Source organism: Gadus morhua, chromosome 7 (genome assembly GCF_902167405.1).
Source record: "Gadus morhua chromosome 7, gadMor3.0, whole genome shotgun sequence".
Taxonomy (NCBI): domain Eukaryota; kingdom Metazoa; phylum Chordata; class Actinopteri; order Gadiformes; family Gadidae; genus Gadus; species Gadus morhua.
Genome location: NC_044054.1, coordinates 2,573,878 through 2,596,514, shown reverse-complemented (window position 1 = coordinate 2,596,514; position 22,637 = coordinate 2,573,878). Strand labels below are relative to the sequence as shown.

At 43.0% G+C, this 22,637-nt stretch overlaps 1 protein-coding gene across 1 annotated transcript; it reads right to left on the bottom strand.

Moving 5' to 3' along the window:
* Positions 1 to 3,585: 3,585 nt before the first annotated feature.
* Positions 3,586 to 18,135, bottom strand: tdrd15 (tudor domain containing 15). The gene is made up of 5 exons (XM_030360582.1): positions 18,049 to 18,135; positions 16,216 to 16,268; positions 9,963 to 14,660; positions 4,718 to 4,787; positions 3,586 to 4,570 (listed from the first exon to the last, which is right to left on the bottom strand). Exons 1-5 carry the CDS (start codon positions 18,130 to 18,132, stop codon positions 4,454 to 4,456), a joined length of 5,022 nt encoding a protein of 1,673 aa, XP_030216442.1. The 5' UTR covers positions 18,133 to 18,135; the 3' UTR covers positions 3,586 to 4,453.
* Positions 18,136 to 22,637: the final 4,502 nt, after the last annotated feature.

The window sequence follows — 22,637 nt, the reverse complement described above, 5'->3', positions numbered from 1 at the left end:
ATGTCTAGAAGAAGGTGTATCAGAATGGGCTGACGTCTTCAATGAAAACAGCTGAAAACGAAGCGGTATGAAACTAAAACTGTGATTCTGAAGAAATTTTAAATGATATCGAAATTATGTTTAGATTAGGGATGGGCGTGAGGAATCGATTACTCGAGTGCTCCTCGTTACAAATGAACTCGGTTGGTGGACAGGCAAACTCGAGTTTGCATATACACACACAAACAAAGTTTTCTGAAGCAAATGTATCAATTTTCGGTCGGCGCCACTAACGCATGCAGTGGGCACAAAGCAAATGAAATGTATCCATTTCTGTGTGGCGCGTTCCGTGCCGTGTGCAGGCACGCCAGAATTCAAAAAGTTAAGAGATGGCGGTTAAAGCAAAGCGCAGCGAAGAATTGAAATACTTTAAAGAAATAGGAGATCATAAGGTGAAATGTACAATATGCCAAGCGAAATCGAGCTACCAGAAAGTACTATGCGGCAACATATGCTCCTGAAACACAACGGTGAGTTCGGGAAAGCCGTCCCGCAGCAACCAAGTGTGTCGGCTATTTTCACCGCCGCAAGACGCAGCTGTAATCCCGGGCGTGTAGAGAAGATCACAACGCTGAGTATTTCCATAGTCCATTTGCTGCCGTTTTATTTGCAGCTTTAAATTATTTGCAATGGTTAGGCTACTTGTTTCGTTTTTGTTTTTTTTAAAACTGTTACAGGCCTTGGTTCGACGTGATTTAATTTGTGAGACGCCTATTTATTTTTGTAAGGAAAATGTATTTTAAACGTTTGCAAAAATAAATAATGAATACTCTGATAACTGACTGTTTTGATGGAGAATAAGCATTACATGTTTGGTTGGTAATATTGCCGTTCATCATCAGGCCTATTCCTGCTGCAGATGCGTTGCATTCTAAAAATAGATTCGATTAAACGAGTACTCGATTGATCCTCGAGGAATTCCTTCGATCACTCGAGTTTGGAATTTACTACTCGTGCCCATCCCTAGTTTAGATATTATTGAAGATACAAGTGTGTAGATTTGTTAAATGGTTTGCACGAAGATAAACGGTTGAAAATTGATTTAGTTATGTTACTTCTACAGTTGAAGTACGACTGATGATTTGAATCATCGACTTTCAGGGTTTTTTTCGGGTTTATTTTTTTCTCACGTCGCGCCCCCCCTGAAGTACTCTGGCGCCCCCCAGGGGGGGCGCGCCCCACAGTTTGAAAACCACTGTGTTAGAGTATGTACAGCATTCGTACCCAGCCCTTCTCTCTTTTCACCTATGGTTCTTTTTGGAGAGACACTGTACTTACTGCTTAACGTTAAGGACCGGGCAGCCGCCGATCACACGACACGCCTATCGACTGAGCGGCAATGTTGCTTACCTTTATCAGCCCGGGTACTGCGTGAATGCCGACCGTCCCGCGTGGCTCTGCAGATTGTTGTTGGTCCCTTTGTGCCACGGCAATTATGTCATGGAAAATACCCACCATCTTATACTCAATACTACGAATTACAAGAGGTCGAGAAGGACTGGGTCCGAATGATCAAGGCTTTATTGTCACCGCAGAGAGTAACAACATCACCTGAGTTGGTTTGCAAAAGAACTCCCGAACAATCTCGGAGCCCCGCGTTATATCCTAGTTGTTTGACCAAACTACGGGCCCTCGGACGTTAGATAGACTGATGTCATTGACCTCAGAGGGATGTCTTGTGTGAGTGTTTGCCGGTCAACTCTGAACTCCCTGAGTTGTGTTGAATAACAAGGGAACAGGTCTTGTGCCTGTCCCCCCTGCTGGTACATTCCTAATGTAAATGGCTGAAACGATAGTCACGTATTGTAACTAAAGATTCTATGAGTATAGGCGCAGCCTTTTAAGTGTCGGCCCCATTGTCCTTTAAATAGCTGAAGAAAAGCTGTTTATTGGGAGCAGAACGTCCGCCGGCACCCGACTATATCTGCGAAATGCGGACGTCGTTGAGGCACGCCGCACGCGGACGTAATTGAGGCCCATGCTGTTGGTGGGCGGGGATTACAAATTTTTCAGTGCTACGGCTCACGCCTAGGGATAACCCAATAGGGATGGCCTTAAAAGGCTGCGCCTATACTCATAGAATCTAGAGTTACAATACATAACTATCATTTCAGCCATTTACTGTACAATTCAGAATTGATTGACTGGAGGGCTGAGGAGGGCTGTCAATCAAATATCGCGCTTCAGAAACGGCCAATCATAGGAAAGCCCGCCCTGCCTTGGTTCCCTCCCCATAGTGCCAAAACTAAATTTGCGTGCAAGAGAAGAACATCATTCGCGAGAGGCTGAGGCTGTTTTGTGCGACCGAAGTTATTTCCCGCTCTCGCTTGCAACGAGGTAATGCTCTCGAGGAGCTGTTTTCCTCGCTCGGGGAGTAGCGCTCTGAGTGCGCGCGCAGAGATAATTTGCGCGCTCGCAATTAATATCTACTCGTGTGATATGATATAATACGCCCAAATGCATGTTTTATCACATGAGTGCTTTATGGCACTAATGTGTCGCCATAGTTAACCCGCGTACTTGGGTTATGTTAATCAGTGTTACTATAGAGATCATGACGATAGCTGATGTTACGGGAGTCCGGGCGTGTGCAGGACAGGCACGGCGCCAGGATTCCAGTTGTGGATGGGCCAGACCAAATGCGGGTGGTCCTTAAATTAAAAACGTTATCAAATCCTTGATTAACCTAACACAAATGACTGACTAATATAATGTTGCATTATCTGTGCATAATAGCTTGATGCTCTCTAAATATTTTGTTGCATTGTAAAAAGTTTCGGTGCATAGGACGGACCTGTCCGCGATCTCTCCTTAGGCCTTTTTACACTTCCTAGCCGGTTCGGTCACTGCTTGGCACGAAGGAACGTTACTCTGCGTCTTTCTCGTAGATCGCACCATCTTTCAACGTCTACACCTCTACCAAAGCCACCCCGCACCCCTTCTTGTACCGCGGAGTGTCTAATCGCATTTACATCAAAAAGAAACCAGTGTGTAGGGTCCGGGAGTGTAAAAATCGGTTCTGACCAAAGAAGAGCGCTTTGGAATCTCCATTACGCACCATGGCTGTGCTTTAGTGTGTCACTCTGTAGGCCTAGAGACTGTACAAGTGGTCAGCAATCGAATATTTCCCATATAGTTTAGTTATGCTGATATAATATGAGGCAGACTATTTCAGAATTCTGTTTAATTGTTTTAAGTTTTCAACAATATTTCGAGTTCATTAGCAACAGACTGAGTACAAGCTAGCTAGCCGTGCGTTTTCAGTTTTACAATTTTGGACGCGTACGCCTAGGCAATTGAGTTTCCAAGCGTGACTCCCGCACCATGGCAATTCCAAAGATGCGACACCATTTGGCCTTTTCGGAAACGGAACCTTGAAGTAGTCAGGATGGCCGAGGTTCTGCCCTTTAGCACTGACACACAAATCATTTTTTTTGTTTTTGGGGTCAACTACAATTCACGTCTCATGATTCTTGATATAATTGATGTCTTAGCCCTGGGAGAACGTAGAAGTAACTTTGAGATTGTAAACAAAAACACTTGGAACAGTAGTTGAGAGGGGTTTAATGTTCCTCTTAAAGAATAGGTCAGACTTGAACGTACTTATCAGGCCACTTCAATAACATCTAAACAAATTGTCTAACCAAGCATCATAAAAATACATACATTTCAACAGTCTACAAAGATTCTTCTAATTTTTAAACTATATATTTTTGAGGTGCAGATAAATAACTTGAACAAACATAAAACAAACCCTAATTTTACGGCAACATTGAACTGTTGTCAGACTGTAGAAACATGCATGTTTGGTATTTTCTTGTTCAATTAACATAATCAAGCGCGCACTATAGTGTTCACAGTGCTTGTATAATACAGTGTCAATGGAAAAAGTAAGTTCAGGGTGAAAATCCTGACTGGTTCATACATTTGAACAGTCTAAAATGATTCTTTTCATTTTCAAACTATATATTTTTGAGGTGCAGATAAATAACTTGAACAAACATAAAACAAACCGTAATTTTACGGCAACATTGAACTGTTGTCAGACTGTAGAAACATGCATGTTTGGTATTTTCTTGTTCAATTAACATAATCAAGCGCGCACTATAGTGTTCACAGTGCTTGTATAATACAGTGTCAATGGAAAAAGTAAGTTCAGGGTAAAAATCCTGACTGGTTCATACATTTCAACAGTCTACAATGATTCTTTTAATTTTCAAACTATATATTTTTGAGGTGCAGATAAATAACCTGAACATACATAAATCAAACCCTAATTTTATGGCAACATTGAACTGTCGTCAGACTGTAGAAACATGCATGTTTGGGATTTTCTTGTTCAATTAACCTAATCAAGCACGCACTATAGTGTTCACAGTGCTTGTATAATACAGCGTCAATGGAAAAAGTAAGTTCAGGGTGAAAATCCTGACTGGTTGACATTTTGTACCAGCCTTGAGCATACATTCGAACAGAGAAAAAAAGAATAATAAATTCCCAGGACAGGAAGGGATAAATTGTGTCCATGGACCTAAAAACAAATGGACCATATGAAAGCTCTCCTAAGGTTAAGTTGTAATATAAATACATCGGGTTAGAAATCTTTAGAATTTAGCTTATGCTTATGCCACTGGATTTATCATCCAATTCAACTAACACTCCATGAGCCAGTACACACCTCATGCCCAATGTTCTCCATACGGGATGCCCTCGGAGGAGAAACGCTCCCCAGGCGTTCTGTCTCGTACCTGGGAAATGACAAAGAGGGTTGGGCGTCAGTTCAAATTAGAAATTTAATTGGTGCGGCAGCTAGGCCCAAATCCTGAGTATACAAACCTTGGAAAATGAATAACACTAATCACCACTACACAAACCGCCTGATAAAACTACACCTCTCTCACAGGCAGTAACTTCACTCAAATAGGACACTCACAACTCTCAAAGAATAGCGAAAGAATATACCAATTCAGCTGATGACCCATAGTTTTTAATTTATTAGATTTCCGACATCCATATTATTCAAAGATAATTCATTATAATTGTATACAATATATCTTTAATTAATTGATTCAATTTAATGGTGTGCATACCCTTATATATGGTAAATAAGAAAGTATGAGCTCCTCACTACACTAAAAAATATCTTTAAGTGAACCCACTGTTTCAGCTTGTATTCATACAGATAAAAAAAAAAAAAGAAACTAGGAAGGAGCGGGTTACGGCCGACGGCAACTTTATGGTACTTTCTAAGTACTGTTGTTATGCATAAGCGACATTGTCTATTTGCAACAGGCCGTAGGGTTAAACTGAGAAGCTTAACCCACACTTAACCCTCACTCCCTCAATCAAAATAAACCACTGCTTGGACGGAGCGCCACAGATCCAGTAGTGTTATACTATTGGTTCCCGGGAAGCCTAACCCTTTCTCAGATACAATCATCAAATTCAACGGCTGTCAAGAACGAGCCCCACAAATCCCCACTTCCACACGTATGCTCGGCACAGCCAAACACAGCTCGCCCGTGTCCCTTAGTTGTGACATCATAGAGTATGCTAACTGGTAGGGGTGGGAAAAATAATCGATTCTAAGATGCATCGTAATTCTCTATAGAACGATTCCGCCTTTTTTTTCTGCTTGCTCACAGTTCGCCAGAGGGATCATTTTAGTAATTTTAAAATTATTACATTTATCTTCAGTGTGTATTGGCCACGATTGCGATTCAGGCTACGCATAGCATGCACGCAAACTCACAGCCAGACACAAGAACTCCTTCCAAGTCAAGAGCAGCTTTTTCCTTTAATGACATAGCATACAGTGATGTTGCTAGGTACGCGTCCTGCGTCCCTGACGCATTAAAATCTGAAAGGATGCACTAAACTCACTATCCATGCGTCCCGGGGACGCATCTCATTTTCCCCATGAAAAACGATACATTGTGAACATTAAACAACTCGTGTTTAATCACAGTAACTGGCCAAAGAAACCTTCTTGTGAGCAGACCGGACAAGCGCTATTTCAACCCTCTGCGCATCTACTCGGCTCAGACGTGATCCCCTTTACAAAGTATCGCGACATGCTAATATAGCCGCTACCAAAAGAACTCGCTCGTCACCGCTGATTTCATTTCAACAATTAAAAATACGAACTTCATAGTAAATAAACCCACGTTTCCACTGCTCGATAATGTGCTCATTCGTGTCGATTATGTTGTAACATAATCCGGTGGTGGTGATGAAAACTACATTGAACGGCACCCGCCATATTGTTATGCCCAAACGGCGCCTGCGCATACATCGCGCTTCCAACGAGATCCCGTTTTTCCTCGAGAAACAGGCAGAGAAGAGAGAACGCAAAAATGCCACCAAAGAAAAAGATGAAACCTATTGCAGGTCAGCAAACTATTGCAGCTGCATTTTCTGTCCCCACTACCTCTGCACTCCTCCCTGACTCTGATCAGCCTAGAGAGAGTACCTCAACATTGCCTGTACCTACTTCTGCCTCCCCCTCTACTGAGCCTGATGAGCCCACTGCAGAAGAAGTGCCTCAACCTTCTACATGTTCCTCCCAAAAAAAGCGAACTTTTCTGAAGCAGTGGCTCACCACATACAAATGGCTGCGCTTTTCAGATGACAATTTCATGTATTGTGACATTTGCACTAGTTATAACAAAACAGGCACAACTATGCACAAATCAAACAAATGCACCAATTACCAGCACTCCACCATCACTCGCCATGTTTTAAGCAAAGAACATCAGTCCTGCCTCAGTATTCCTGCTCTACAAAAAGACTTGGAACGAAGTCAGGTGAAGGTGGACAGTCAGCAGGACAAAGCAGCACTGGTGCTGTTAAAAAACACTCACTGGATGGCCCAGGAGGGTGTCCCCCTGTCCAAGTTTGAGTCATTAAACAACCTTATGGCAGAGGTTGGTGTCCCAGATCTCAAACTTCTGCAGCAAAAAGCTGTTTCTTACAGTTCACGATACAGACACAGAATTGCTGTCCAGTATAGCAGACACTGTGCATGCAGCTCTAAAAAAGAAAGTGAATGAATCTCCATTTGTGACTGTGCTCACAGATGAGTCTACAGACATCACCAACCATAAACGCCTTGTTGTATGTGTCCAAACTGATACTGATACTGATACTGAATCATTTCAACCAAGCACTCATTTTGTTGCAAATAAAGAGTGTCTGGATACAACAGGTGCAGGCATTGCAAAATACATCCAGGAAGTGATGTCAGAGCTGGATGTCCCATTAACCAAAGTGATGAGCATGGAATCAGATGGAGCTGCAGTCATGACGGGAAGAAACAAAGGCTGCACAGGCATACTGCTTCGGTCCAACCCCCATATGGTGAATCTGCACTGTGTTGCTCACTCCCTGACCTTGTGCACATCTCAAGCAGCAGAGGCAATACCTGAACTCAAAGAGCATCAGCAGATACTAACTGATCTGTTCTATTACTTCCGTGCTAGTCCCAAACGAGCAGCCAAAATAAGAGAAATACAAAAACTGCTGGAAGACCCAGTGCTCACCTACAAGGAGCTGCATTCCAGTCAGTGGCTATCTTACTACAGTGCTCTTCAAACTGTGCACAGGACAATTGACAGCCTGCTGACATACTTCACTGAAGTGACCCAGAATATCAGCAAAGACCCAAAGGCAAACGGCCTTAAGAAAAAGATTGGCACAGTGAAGTTCATCAGCATCACTGCTCTGATGATGGATGCCATGGCCCCCGTTACAATCTTATCCCAGTTCCTGCAAACAGAAAACGTCGATGTTGCATTGGTAAAAGTGAAGCTGGACTTTGCCATCAAGGATCTGGAAAAGATCAAAGAAATTACCTCTCCAAACCTCACAGCATTAGCCAGCGACATCCAGGGCAACATGTACAGGGGTGAGCATCAAATCACAAAATCCACATTTAATCTGGCTCAGTTGTGCATCAGCTTTATTGACAGCTTAATAAGCAACATGCACACCAGGTTTCCAAACACCTCGCTGTTGTGTGCGTTTGGTGTGATGAGTCTCCGTCCCATCTGCTTCAAGAGTGAAGAAGAGTTGAAGGCCTATGGAGAGGAGGAGTTAGAACTGCTTATTGCCCACTATGGGCATGAGCAAACCCACAAATGGAAAGAGGGCACTGAGTACCACCAGATGACTACCCAGCCCCTCATCAACGCTGAACAAACTTGAGAGGAGTGGGCCCTGGTGAAGAAAGTTGTCAAAGCACAGCACTACCCCAGAGAGAGCATGTGGAAGCTTTGGGCATTGGTGACAAAGTATCACCTGCTTCCATCCTTGCTCAACTTGCCACCACCCTGGCTGTGCATACAGCTGGCTGCGAACGAAGATTCTCTGCTCAGAACCTCATCCTCACCCCTCACAGGAACAGGCTGTCATCAGAACATCAAGAGCAACTTCTCAAGGTCAGCCTGGGGCCCAAAAGGTCAGAATTCCCTTTTGAAGAGGCACTGGCCAAATGGAAAGAGGTCAAGCAGAGAAGGCTGTTCAAGTACAAGTAATCATGACATATGCTCTAGACTCTGTTTCACAGTGACTCAGTTCATTTGATTTAGTTGATGTTCAGATAAGATTTTGGTGACAATTCATTTATTGAAATCATTTGTTAAAATCAGCACTTTTATTGAAATGTTATTTTGGTATTACAGACGATAGTAATTTATTTTGGTGCTATTTATGATGCTACAAAAATCCTGTTTGATTTGAATGTATGCCACTGTGACAGTTCTGCAATGAACTTTTCAGATTTTGAATTTTATTTGTTTAATTTCAGATACATTTTGAACATACATTAATATATCCGTTTATTATAACCATATCATACCACCATCAAGGAGTTTAACACTATTGATTTACTTTAAGAAATAGAATAATAATAAAAAAGAAACACATTTTTTAAACTGGGGAGTCGGGACCCATTGAATTTCTCAGGGACCCACCCAACTTGCCACCTGTGGGTCCCGGGGACTCACTACATTGAAAACCTATCAACATCACTGGCATAGAAAGATTAGAAAGAAAAGAAAACGGAACCCTATTTCTTAAATACCTCCATATTGTGTTGTAATGCAAGCATTGATTATTGCATTGTTCATAGATAGTCATATTTGTGACAAAAGCCTTTTATCTGATAAAATATTAGTGTTTCCCATACATAGACCAATGTGTGGCACAGCGCCACAGAATCAACACTGAGCGCCACAAATTGATGCCGCTTCTATTTTTCTTGAGATTTTTAAATATAATAATAATATATTAATAAATATAAATCCGTTCATTCATCTCCTCATAGCACTCTTTCTCCCTGACATTCTCGTTCACACACGCATACGCACAAGAACACGGACAGAGAGACAAGCGCTCATTCATGCCAGTGGTGCACGGGTAGGCCTACACTTATAAACAGCTGATTCACCCGGTCCACCACTCAACGCGCCTATCAAAGGAAAACCTGAAGCAGCGGGTTATTCGGCACAGAGAAGACGGTCAGCGACCGTTTTACCAAAGTTTAGTATGATGTACTGTGCTCAAAGACCTGCCTGAAACTAATGTTAAATCAGAAAAGATAATGTTATCCCTTATGAACTCAACGTTATTGATATTGAACATCCCGTACCCTAAGTCAGCATAGATAACGTTGGTAATGCAGCAAACAATGCGATTAATGTGGAATGTGGTTATAGTTGAGATAGGCTATGGTAGACGATTATTTAGGCCATATTACCAAGTTTAAAGCAAAAAGATATACGATTTTGTGTTCACATTAAAATGTTAATAGCTAACAGTTTATAACATTTATTGTAAAAATGTGTTAATTCAATGTTGACGTAAAATGGCAGATCATTTATATAGTAAAAATGTATTAAGACTCTATTTTCGGTTGACGTTACCTCAGTCCAAGAAGAGGGTCACTGTAGCTGGAATGTCCGGCCTTCACCAGTTCCTTGGCCAGATGTATGCCGTCGACAAGGATGTCCACCTGCCATTGTCGGTCATCTGAAACAAACTCCTGGAAGACTATCTGGAGGTCCTTGTGGCACACACGCTCCTGAAAGAACACTGCTGCCTTATCCGTCCACTGCCCTGTATCTGAGACTGGGTTCACTCCCCTCAATGAGCACGGGTAGGTCACCTTCGGCGGTCTCTTAAGTGCTTCCGGAAGAACCTTGACTTGGTAGCTGGCCAGGTGTATGTGGTGGCCGTAATCTACAAGGTTGATCACTACTGTTGTTTCAGCATGTACAACCTCCGCCCTGCACCATCTGCCCTTTGTGTTTGAATACACTAGGCAGCATGATCCAGGGACACGGTGGGCTTCAGGAAGCGGCGGCATCTCATCGGGGAGCTCGTCGAGCATGGCAGAGACTTCATTCATAATGAGAAGGGAGTCCTCGCGGACTATGTAGAAGTCAAAGGGGGAGATCACTGCTGCAGCAAAGCCATGATACACCTGGCCCATATTGGTGGGGGCAAAGTAGAGTTGCCTGCTTCCTAGTCTGGCTTGTTCGTCTTTGAAGTTTGTCGTTATTTCAACTTTGAAGCCGTGTTGCTCAGAGCCCTTTATGACCGCTCGATACAAAGCCCCGTCATCATCATACTCTGCCAGAACATTGTTTTTCATTTCCAACTCCCTTCGTGTGCTCTTTATCAGGGACGCTCTGCTCACACTTGAGTTGAGAACCTCCCTCATATTCAGAAGATTAGTTTTTTCATCTTGAAGTTGAAGGAAATAGTCACTGACAGTGTTAATGTGTGAGACATAACGTAAAGCCTGTTGACCTGGTTTAAGTCTTGTTTCGGGAAAACTGGAGAGTGTAGGCATTTTAGGGATCTGGGTTGCTTTGGTTGCGTTTATTGTGGGCGACACCTTTTTTTCTCTGGGTTTGCTGTAGGTTGTGTTTAATGTTGGCGACACCCTTTTGTCTTGCTGTTGGCATTGGGTTGCGTTTAATGTTGGTAACACCCTTTCGTCTTGCTGTTGGCATTGGGTTGCGTTTAATGTTGGCAACACCCTTTTGTCTTGGTGTTGGCTGTGGGTTGTGTTTAATGGTGGCGACACCCTTTCGTCTTGGTGTTGGCTGTGGGATGCGTCTAATGCTGGCGACACTCTTTTGTCTTGGTGTTGGCCGTGGGTTGTTTTTGGGGAGGGATTGTCAATATGCTCATTGACTTTGTTATTAATGTGGAGATCTCCATTGAACAGCTCAACAGTCAATGCACCATCCTTAAGCTTTCCAACTACAACAGCTCTCACTAGCTCATTGAGAAGAGTTTTCTTTAGCCACTGTGTCACCCAGGCCAAGGGCTCTGATTTGGGTACCCCAGCAAGGGTACATTTCACTGCCTGCATGGGAGTGTACAGCAGTTCAGCTGAATGGTTAGGAATCGACAAGACGTTGATCTTCTCTACAATGCTTGTGTTGCCATAATCCACAAAGAACACATTAAGATACAAAGAGGACTGGACGGGATTTGCCAGTCCCCTGTACCATCTTCCATCAATGTATTTTGCCAGGCACATACCATCTACTGGGGCTGTGGCATCTGCCCCATGTAATTTCTCCTCCTCCTCTGAGATTTTGGTTTCAAGTTCTTCAATGATTTCACTGTTCTTGTCAAGTTGGCAATAGATTTCCCATTCATCACTTATATGTGTGATATAGACATGCTCCTTATTCCCACAGCCCAAGTTGAATGATGAATAGGAAAAAGAGACAGGGAATGCAGAAGGTACTTGTGGTTTTGGAGTTATATTTTGAGTTAGTGCACACACTGGCATATTTTTCATTTGGGAGACCACGGTCTTCTCATCCCTTGGAACGACATCCTGACGCTGTGTCCAAGTACATAATTCTTCAGGTTTGCAGGGCCTCAATTTTGTTGTTTTTGTTTGCATAGCTATCAACCCAATTGGCAACACCCTTTTGTCTAGCTGTTGGCATTGGGTTGTGTTTAATGTTGGCGACACACTTTTGTCTTGCTGTTGGCATTGGGTTGTGTTTAATGTTGGTAACACCCTTTTGTCTTGCTGTTGGCATTGGGTTGGGTTCAATGTTGGCGACACCCTTTTGTCTTGCTGTTGGCATTGGGTTGGGTTCAATGTTGGCGACACCCTTTTGTCTTGCTGTTGGCATTGGGTTGGGTTTAATGTTGGCGACACACTTTTGTCTTGCTGTTGGCATTGGGTTGCGTTTAATGTTGGTAACACCCTTTTGTCTTGCTGTTGGCATTGGGTTGTGTTTAATGTTGGTAACACCCTTTTGTCTTGCTGTTGGCATTGGGTTGGGTTTAATGTTGGCGACACACTTTTGTCTTGCCGTTGGCATTGGGTTGGGTTTAATGTTGGCGACACCCTTTTGTCTTGCTGTTGGCATTGGGTTGCGTTTAATGTTGGTAACACCCTTTTGTCTTGCTGTTGGCTGTGGGATGTGTCTAATGCTGGCGACACTCTTTTGTCTTGGTGTTGGCTGTGGGTTGTATTTAATGTTGGCAACACCCTTATGTCTTGCTGTTGGCATTGGGTTGTTTTTGGGGAGGGATTGTCAATATGCTCATTGACTTTGATATTATTGTGCAGATCTCCATTGAACAGAGTTAGTGCACACACTGGCATAGTTTTAAATTGGGAGACCACGGTCTTCTCATCCCTTGGAACGACATCCTGACGCTGTGTCCAGGTACATAATTCTTTAGGTTTGCAGGGCCTCCAACTTGTTGTAACCTGCTTAACAGACTCTGACTGTGTGTACCTCCAGGGTTCAGCCTGCTTATAAGAGATCAGTAGGTCTGTAATGCCTTGATCACTTTGGCCTTCCATGGTAAAGAGGTCGACGACAATTTGACATTTACTTTGATGGACAACGTGGACCATCAAGGATTTGTTTAACACAGTTTGTTTGAAAAACTGAATGTTAGCTGACGTCCAAACATCAGTCAGGGGCATGATATTACCCAGAGTGCAACTCAGGGCGAATGCTGCTTGACTCGCAAACTTCTCCGGTATTTTCTTAATTAGCATGTATGGAACCTTCTCTGTGTTCCCAAAATCAATGAAAAGTACAACAGCTCCATGGTCAAGCTTTTGTTTGACTACCGCTCGGTAAAAATGCATGTCACGCTCATACATTGCGCAGCACATTTTCCCTATTTGAGGATTCTTCAGCACTTGTTCGTTGAGCTTTACTTGACTGAAATGCTCTGACATTTGACTCATCAAGTCTTCAAAGTCGCCGTTGCGTTTTTCGGTTCTCAATGAGAAGTCGTTTGGATCGATGACATGAACTACATAGCCCACAGATTTGGACCCTGGTTTAAGAACTTCAGCTTGAACTGACAAGCGCAAGCACTGCTCCTGGGTCAGCTCTGGTTCTTTCACAAAGCAGTCTTCATTACTGAGTACTTCGATTGAGTATGTATTCAGTTTCACATCCAAACTGAGGACCTTAGCATTGAGTACTCCATTGAGTATCCCTTTCTTGAGAAGACATAGCTGCCTCCGTTTGCAGTCTTTGTCTTGTTCAGTTACAGAAGAGAGCGTGCATGGAAAAGCCATAATGGGCAAAGAAAAGCAATTAGCTGGCAGTCTGAGAATATTCTCAACTCTGACTGATTCACAGAATCCATAGTCGACAAAAAGTACTTTCACATTGGAGTTTACAGGAAGGCACTGCAAACAGCCTCTGTACCATTTGCCATCTTTGCCCTTCACTGAGCAAAGCAGACCAATGTTGTCCTTTGGTGTCCGATGGGGATCACTTAGAGTAGAATTACACGCTAAAGTCAATCTCTCTGACATTGCCTGTAAATCCGATGCAGCACTGCTCACCTGACAGTGGAAAAGGCCAGGGTTCACCGCGGCAGTTACTTTTAATTGAACACATGTTCCAGCACTCATATCTGTCCCGCCAAACGATTTGAAGTCACTTTGTACCCATGGCCTTTGGTAGAAGTCAGGGCCACTTTCCATATTCTGTTCAAGGGGCACGTCTGTAAGCATCTTAACTAAGAGGAGGAATGTGTCTGCATCCAGATGCTTACAAAAACCCCGTCCAGCCAATTCTTGGTTGATGTCAGTGGCCTCAAAAAGCATCACTTTATGGGGAAGGAGGGCATGAATGTAGCCAGTGACATGGGTTCCAATCAGTGACAAGAGGTACTTTTCCATGACAGAATCCCAGCAGTCGTGTAATGGCAACACGTTGGAAAAATAGCCACAGACTATCTTTGGGGGAAGATCAAGTAGCTCATTTGAACAGGAATACATTTGCGAAATGTCCACACTCATGACGTTGCCTTGGTCAATGAGGAACACATCAAAGGAATCTGCATTTGCATTTCGTACCTCCCCTCGATACCACAGCCCTGCCATCAGATCTTCAACCAGGCAAAACTCTCCAAGTCCCACCGAAGCCTTGGTCTTTGGTGTGTTCTGTATCTCTGCCTGCAGGATCCTATAGTCCAGTTGCGACATGTTCAGATAATGGCCCTGAAATTGTATAAGAGGTGTTTCCTTGTTCAACTCCAGGTGGGTTAGCTTCAGATTGACGGGCCACTGGGAACATAGTGCAGATGTGGCAGAATCTGGAGACCTATAGGACACATTTTCATTTGTTGGGTTAGGAAACTCCTCCACACAATAAGGGCACTTTTCATTGCAGCCATTCAGTCACATTAACATATTTTGTTAACACTTTACAATAATGGTTCATTAATAAACAATACATTAACATTAGGCAAGGCAGTTATAAGCATTATATAGTATTAGCGAAAGTGTAAGGGTTAAGCCTAACCCTATAAAATAACGTATACATTAATACCTTAGAGAACATAAACCCCATTAGTCAATTCTTACTGTTAGCCATATTTCAAAAGTATCTGCATTAACAACATTGCTGGATTGATTCTTGATTCTAATATGATTTTAAAAATTATACAAATTAAAGGAATAATCCCAAACAATTTATTCTAAAATGTGTCTATAACATTTAGACATCAAATGCTGAAGGTTTTGCAAAAGATGTGTAAGCTTCCTTCATCCTCAGGCTTCTAGAGAGCTAGGATCTACTGAACCTCGGTCCTCAGGCTTCTAGAGAGCTAGGATCTACTGAACCCCGGTCCTCAGGCTTCTAGAGAGCTAGGATCTACTGAACCCCGACCCTCAGGCTTCACCGCACGGTGGAGCACCGTGCACAGCTAGGGGGACCGCACACAGCTCTGATACAATGGAGGTACGAGTGGTTCAAGTCTACATACAATCCGGCATTGTACGTGCACAGACAAATAATATACAGAATAAAATATCGAAGGGTGAATGTATCCCTGGTTCAGTGTCTGTCATGCATTATACAAAACTCACTGTATCGCGGTTTCCTAAAATAACTGGTTACCATATATATGGCCCATCCACTCCCTAGGCATCCCTTTGATTGCCAGCAAGGATAACAAATGCTGATATATTGTATATTTGTATAACAATGCAACACGGGTTGAATCAGAATATGTAGAATCAGAATTATAGATAACAATAGGTATCCACAGATACTGTGAATACCAAATTAAACTAGGAAGCGAGGATGAAGCAAAAAAAAATACCGTCCACAGTACAATAACAGTGTAGCCCAGGGCCGAATAGATCATTAACCACCAACCCTTCCACGTAAAATATGTTCTGCTGTATGAAGATTAATCAGATTCTTGCATGGACTATTAAAGGTGACCTATTATACCACCAGGTGAGCCCACCCAGGGGACTCCACTGGGTGGGTTCACCCGTTGGTATAATAGGTCACCTTTAAGATTCCATGTAAGAATCATTGACAGGAGCTGTTGCAGGGGAAAGGTACACTTATCAATCGGCCTCTTGTGACATCACGAGATGTAATTTTTGCCAAAAATTGTTTGGCAAAAGGACAAAATCTGCATTACATCTTGTGGGGGGCCGATTTTAAAAACGGAATGCAACGCCTAATCAACACCGACACCTGGTGGTAGAATGTCGCCTTTATCAACAAACACACCCTTTTAAAGTGAGTTATTCCTTTAAGCAAGTTTTCAAATGTCATGTAAAAAAACATCTGCAAACATCATATTTCAGCAGCTTAACCGGCCTATAAAGACTTATCAGCAGCTTTGTGTCAAACGTACCTGGGATCAATATAGTCCAGCCCCGGCATTACAGCAGCTGAGCCTGTTGACGCCTAAATAGAGATTTGAAATATCGTTAGAATTATAATTCAGGGTTAGACATCATGAATGTTCAGAAGGGAAATTTACTTTTCACAAAAGTAAAATTTTCGCATACCATTATCCGTTTCCTAAACAGTAACGCAATATGCTTGGAATGTAAACAACTAATTTAAAGGTTAATGGTATTTATTATATGCATGGAACAAAACATCAGAGCAACCAGGACATTACAATCCTTATGATATGGTTGGATTAATCGATTGGATCGTCAATTTAATTAACTTAAGTTAATACAGGGTTACGTGTCCGGTTAAATTACCATAACCTATTGAACCTGGTTAGACTGGCATGGGAGAGGGCGACATTCACTCCTCTAGCAGTCGCCATCAGCACAATGTTTAACTCCAATTGATCTTCCCTCTATGAAGCTGGAATGTAATAGACCCAAACTAGTCACCTTCTGACAATCACATCATGAAAGGCAAACATGTTACCCCAAGATGATGCTTGGTGGGGGAAACATTGCATCAATGTTTTAAAAGTCCCATGGCATGCTACTTTGTGGATGCGTTAATATAGATATTAGAGGGCCCCTAATACAGTATTTGAGGACATTCCCGAAATTCAGCCGTGTTCGGTAAATATTCGGGAGTCCTGGAGCTCTATATCTAAATAATATATTATACATAGATATTTATATCATATATATTATCACGGCCAAAAGCTGTGTGCACCTCCAGACGATATTAAGGATCTCAAAACGTGTTCCATAGAGGCATGGTCTCTTTATGGTCCTGCTACAACCTTTGTGATGGGGAGAGGGGAGGGAGGGAAGATGCATGGGTTTGAAGGCACAGACCTTTTCGATTGTTGTAGTATTTGTGTTATCAATCTCTCCATATTTCCCCTGCTCATTACTGTGCTGTATGTACACCCTTATGGTGCCGGCAGACACATAGAAACCTCCCGGTAGGGTTGAGCACTGAAACTCGGTTCCAGTAGGGAATCGGTTCCGACGTAAACGGTTGTAACGAGATCGAATAAGAACGCACATTTCTGTGCCTCATAACGGTGCATGACGTTTTTTAACGGCCCCTGCCCCGCCCCCATGGTGTTGCGGTGTCAATTTGCGTTAGTGCTGGGTGCTATACCGGTTCACACTGAATAACGGTGTGTATTTTCGTTAGGATATGATTTTTTTATATACCACCATACCGGTGTATTTGGTTACACAACGTTCGGAACGCAGCGCTGCGCGACACTGTTTCAGACGGGACCCTTTTCAATGTTGCGCTAAACACACATGGTACGACTACGACTTTCTTTATAGGTCCATGACTGCGAGGCGTGGTACTTCAGGCCAACTGGTAAAAGAGTGTGTGACGGCTTTGAAACAAAAAAAACATAAAGCCTATGGGCGCCTCGAGACTCGGGACGGGCTTGTCAACGCGCTGTGGCATTGCTTACTTGATGTTGTTTTGATTGAAGATCGGAGGGTTGTAGTGTAGTGGTGTTCTGCTGTGGGTGAATGAACTTGTGTGTGTGTGTTGCGAGCGAATTTAATTTTAAAGTAACAAACAAACTCAAAGCCGATGCATGCATCCAAAACTTTCTCTTCAAAACCAAATAAGCGTTATTCGCTTCAAATACTTTTTCTTTTCAAAACTTGGGAATTAATACAGCGTGGTACCGAGCGGTTGAAAACCATGTTGGCGTCTCCTGTGGCTCATCAACCACGTATTCACACAGACAATGTCCTCTAGCCCTTCCTAGAAACACAGCCCAAAATACCTTCTGATCTGCCTCTCGTCGGGCCCGCTCCTCCTCCTCCTGCTTGGCCCGTTCCTCATCCTCCCGCTTGCGGATCTCCTCCATTTGCTGCTGTGTGTTTTTTTGTTTGTGTTTTTGTGGTTAAAAACAGAAAGAATGATTAAGTTAGTTTAGTAGTGCGCTTATCTGTGCGTCCCTGTGATAGCTTACATTGTATGAAGTACACTAATAAAACAGCGTTAAAACAGCGCCGCCTGGGCTCACACTTTAAAAAGGGAAACTTCACCCATTTCCATTAACCCATTGGCGCCGGATGCTGCGTCGCGCAACATGGCCCCTCCTGCCGGGAGCTGCGTAGCGCAACATTAGCTCTTCTGCCGGCTGCTGCGTGGCGCAGCATTTTGTACACGTGATTGTTTTCATGACGAATGCAGCAAATAACTCACTTTGGTTGGTTAAAATAAACATGAGGTGGGTCTTAATGCTTTAGTAAAGATCTGGTGACCACCAAAATGCACTTTGGTTGGCTGAAAATCACGTCAATCAATCAGATCAATCAGATATACACGTGATTTTCTATCTTTGTTTTTAACGACGCGTCTAGCTGGCGACCGAGAAGTAGCAATGAACATGGAGGATTTTGATAGCTATGGCAGTGATGTTGACATAGAATTCAAGGGATTTGAGTATGAGAATGAGGCCGAGAATGATTTTGTGCCGGTTGATCCACTGGATCGGGCACAGAAGTGGGAATTTTTGGACACCGAAGGAGAGGAGGAGGATGACTTTCGGGGATTCCAGGTGGACTGGAGAACCGGCAATTACCAGCCTCGGAATACAAAGACATTCTCTCGCACACCGGGGGTGAAACAACCAGTACGCGGAACAGGTACGAGCTCAGACCCCCACGACCTCAAGTGGACCCCGGTCCCGAAAACAGAAATGAAAACATTCCTCGGGCTGTGTCTTTGCTTTGGAATTTTAAAGCTACCAGCACGCCGCGATTACTGGAGGCAAACTAAGTGGCTCTACCAAACAAATGTCAAGGGACCGTTTCGACATGATCTGGAGGTAATTATTTATGTTTTCTTTTCTTGTGCTCTCTTCCCAGTTCCATTCTCTACTCTTAGAAAACGGAATGGCCAGTAATGATATTGGTGCTATAGCAATTACTAATGGTGATGATGGTTGATATTGAATCAATACAATAATGTTAGTTATAAATACAATAATGGAATAATGAATAAATAGTAATACAATTATGAATAAATATAAATAACATAATAAAAAATAAACACAATGATGGAAATAAATGTCAGGCTCAAATTCTTTGTCATATATGCATTTTCAGATATCTCCATCTAGAAGATAACATGGACCCTGCCTTGGATAAATACGATAAGCTGTGGAAGATCTGGCGGTTCATGGACCTCCTCTTGCATCAGTTCCAGGCCCTCTATGAGGTCAATGGGTTTGTGAGCGTGGATGAGTCCATGGTAAAATACAAGGGACGCCTTGCCTTCCTGCAGTACCTCCCCATGAAGCCGGTGAAGTGGGGGATAAAGGTGTGGGTCATGGCAGAGAGCAATACAGGCTACGTAAACAATTTAAGTTTACACAGGGGCCATTGCAGGCAAGACCGAGACAGGCCTGGCTTACCGGATTGTGTCAGACCTGGCTAAACCGTATTTTGGGTCAAACTTGTGTGTTTACATGGACAACTTTTACACCAGCGTGAAGTTGTTGCTGGATCTGCAGGTCAGGGGTGTGCCTTTACAATGCTTTGGTTAAAATGTTATTTGTTGTATTTTATATCATTGATTTATACTGTTTTTTCTTCTTAATCTTGTTTTGAGAATGTTTTTAAAATGTTGCTGTTATGGTTTTGCTCAGGGAGCATGTTTTAATAAAACCTGTAGTTCTTACCTTTACAATGCTTTTTATTTCATGTTTCTAGGTGCTCCAGAGGCTTAGATATTAAGGTTTAGGTAGACGTTGACAATTCTTACTCTTTTCTCAGAAAACCCCCAGGAAATGAGGTTATTTTTCCTAGAATAGCATAGGATTTTAGCAGGCGTTTTTAGCAGGCGTTTTAGGCATAAATGGGTTAAGCTTTGTATCGTTAGAAACCCACTAGGGTCCGTATACTGTATACTATATACCGTATACTGCCGCGGTATACGGTATTACCGGTGTTGAGGCCAACACCGTACTCGGTGTTGCACACCGGCAACACTGACTTATTTTTTTTTTTTTTTTTTTTTTTCAGTATTAAAAAACAAATTCAGTAAAAATGAATATAATTATAATTAAGAAAATGAAAATGTGTAGAATAGGCCACAGTTCTGCTTTGTGCGGGAGAATTGTCACGCCGAGAATTGACGTGCTTCCTTGCAAGACCGGTAACCATAGCAACGCCGGTAAACAAACCCCGCGAAGCCCAATCCCTACGTGAGCTCCCCGCGCTACGGCCATCCGGAGGCTCAGAGCTTTTGGCCGTGATATTATGATATATATTATATATTTAAGCAATAGATCACGCCAGGCTGTGGTATGTGCTCACTATACCACTGTTAAGGGGCGTTGTCCGGCCCCGACGCGCAGCGGAGGGCCGGCGACCCCCTTCACAGTGGTATAATGAGCACATGCCACTGACTGAAGTTGCTTTTATACAACGGTTACTATTATGGCGAAACGAAAGATAGTCACACTACATTTGAAAAGAAACCAAGAAAGTCAAAGTAGCCGTTTTATTAAAGACTACCAAAAAGTAGTCCCTCCTGGCTGCCTTCAAAATGCACGACGGTCGCTATGCAACACACTTTAGCGTCCCTCCGAGAGAACTGTTGTAACGGTTTCCACTTCAAGGTGCGGAGTGATACTTTCCCTAAATGATCGGGCGTCATAGCAGTTATTTATACGCTCATTATACAACAGTTAGGAACCAATCGGATCGCTGGATTTAGGCGTTATAAACGTTATAAGACGCCGAGAATTGGCGCGCTGCCAGCCTCTGTCACCGAGTGTGAGAGGAGCGTTGACGGAGAAGATGGCGGTTGACCTAGTTTCAAAGTTAATACCGTTTATACCGGTAATACCGGTGTTGACACGAGCGTATTACTCGGTGTGAAAATGTCCACACCGCGGCAACCCTAAAACCGACTCATATTTTTGAATGGTCGTGCATCATTCCCTTATTATCTGGAGAGACTGGAGAGATCCGTATCGATCTCCAACACTTCCTGTTTAAGATGAAGAAATATGACGATTTTTGCGTAGAAGTAAATAGGAAGTGTAAGAGGGGAGGATTCTCGTAAGACTACAAGCACGGTCCCACCCCTCTATAGGGGGTGGGACCCACTGACGCTACAGACCTATTAGAGCAGGGACAGTGGGTGGGACTTCACCAGCAGAAACTAACATCCACAGCATCTGAAGCTAAGCTAACAGGGGCTGTTGATAAAACTGAAGTACAATGGCGGAAGGTTCTGGATCTGACATAAGATGGCATAGGGCTGCTCGATTATGGGAAAAATCATAATCACGATTATTTTGGTCAATATTGATATCACGATTATTCAAACGATTATTTTTGAGTTTGAAAACATGCATTATAGTATCCAAAATAAAACCTTTTTCGTGTGTAAGTGTACTGTCTGCCACAACATTCTGAATCTAACATTTGATTTTTATAAAACATTTCATGAATACAATATATTCAGCCAAATGCACTGACGAATGACTCGACTGAAATAATACATTCCCTATTTAATGTCTAGAGAACAACGGTCCCAGCATTTCTCCAAAGCAAAGTTAAAAGTCACAAAGCCATAACAAACACATGGCTAATAAAAATCATATTGTTGTTAAACAGAAATACATATACAAGATGTACTTGGCAGTTCTGCCTTAAAGAACTCTTAGTTAAAGTCTGCTATAGGAGCTTGTTATCGTTCATCAAACTAAAGTTACTGAAACTTTAATATTCCACACGGTAGGTCTACTCCAACATGTCTGCCAACAGTCGATGCTGCTGATTGGCGGTTCACTGGCATGTCCCGCCTCCTGCCAACGGCATACTTCCTGATGCAGCACGCCTGTTAGATTGTACTCCCTCTCGCCGCGTTGGATGCTTTCGCATGCGCGTCTCTTTCATAAACTTTCATAAACTCTCCAGGCCTACTGTAAAACGGAAAATTATCGCTGAAGTACATGAACTGCGACATGCCGCCGGTTGCCGCGAGGCACCATCGCCCGGCAGCGGGCAGCCGGCAGCAGGCAGCGCGCGGTTCAGTCGACTTCAGGTTGATGTGAAAGTCAACCAAACATCAAATTAATCGTTTCAACTCGATTATACGAGTTTGGAGATCGTTTGACCCCAAAATCGATATCGCGATCGAAATTTGATTAATTGCACAGCCCTAAGATGGCACCATGCAAAAGTTCCCCATTTCGAAAGAAATACAAACGAGGACTAATTCACTGAGTTTACCAACTAATACTCTTCACTAGAAATATTGTGTGAAATGATTTTCAAGCAGTCTTGCGGTATCAGCTTGGTAGATGGAACAGCGAGGTGTCCGATAGGCGGAGATCTAGATAAGCGGGAG

Coding starts and splice junctions, on each gene's coding strand:
- tdrd15 (XM_030360582.1), bottom strand. CDS start 18,132: ATGGAGGAGATCCGCAAGCGGGAGGATGAGGAACGGGCCAAGCAGGAG. Junction 14,661..16,215: donor CTGGACTATATTGATCCCAG/GTACGTTTGACA, acceptor TGTGTCCTATAG/GTCTCCAGATTCTGCCACAT. Junction 4,788..9,962: donor GACCCTCTTCTTGGACTGAG/GTAACGTCAACC, acceptor GTCATTTCCCAG/GTACGAGACAGAACGCCTGG.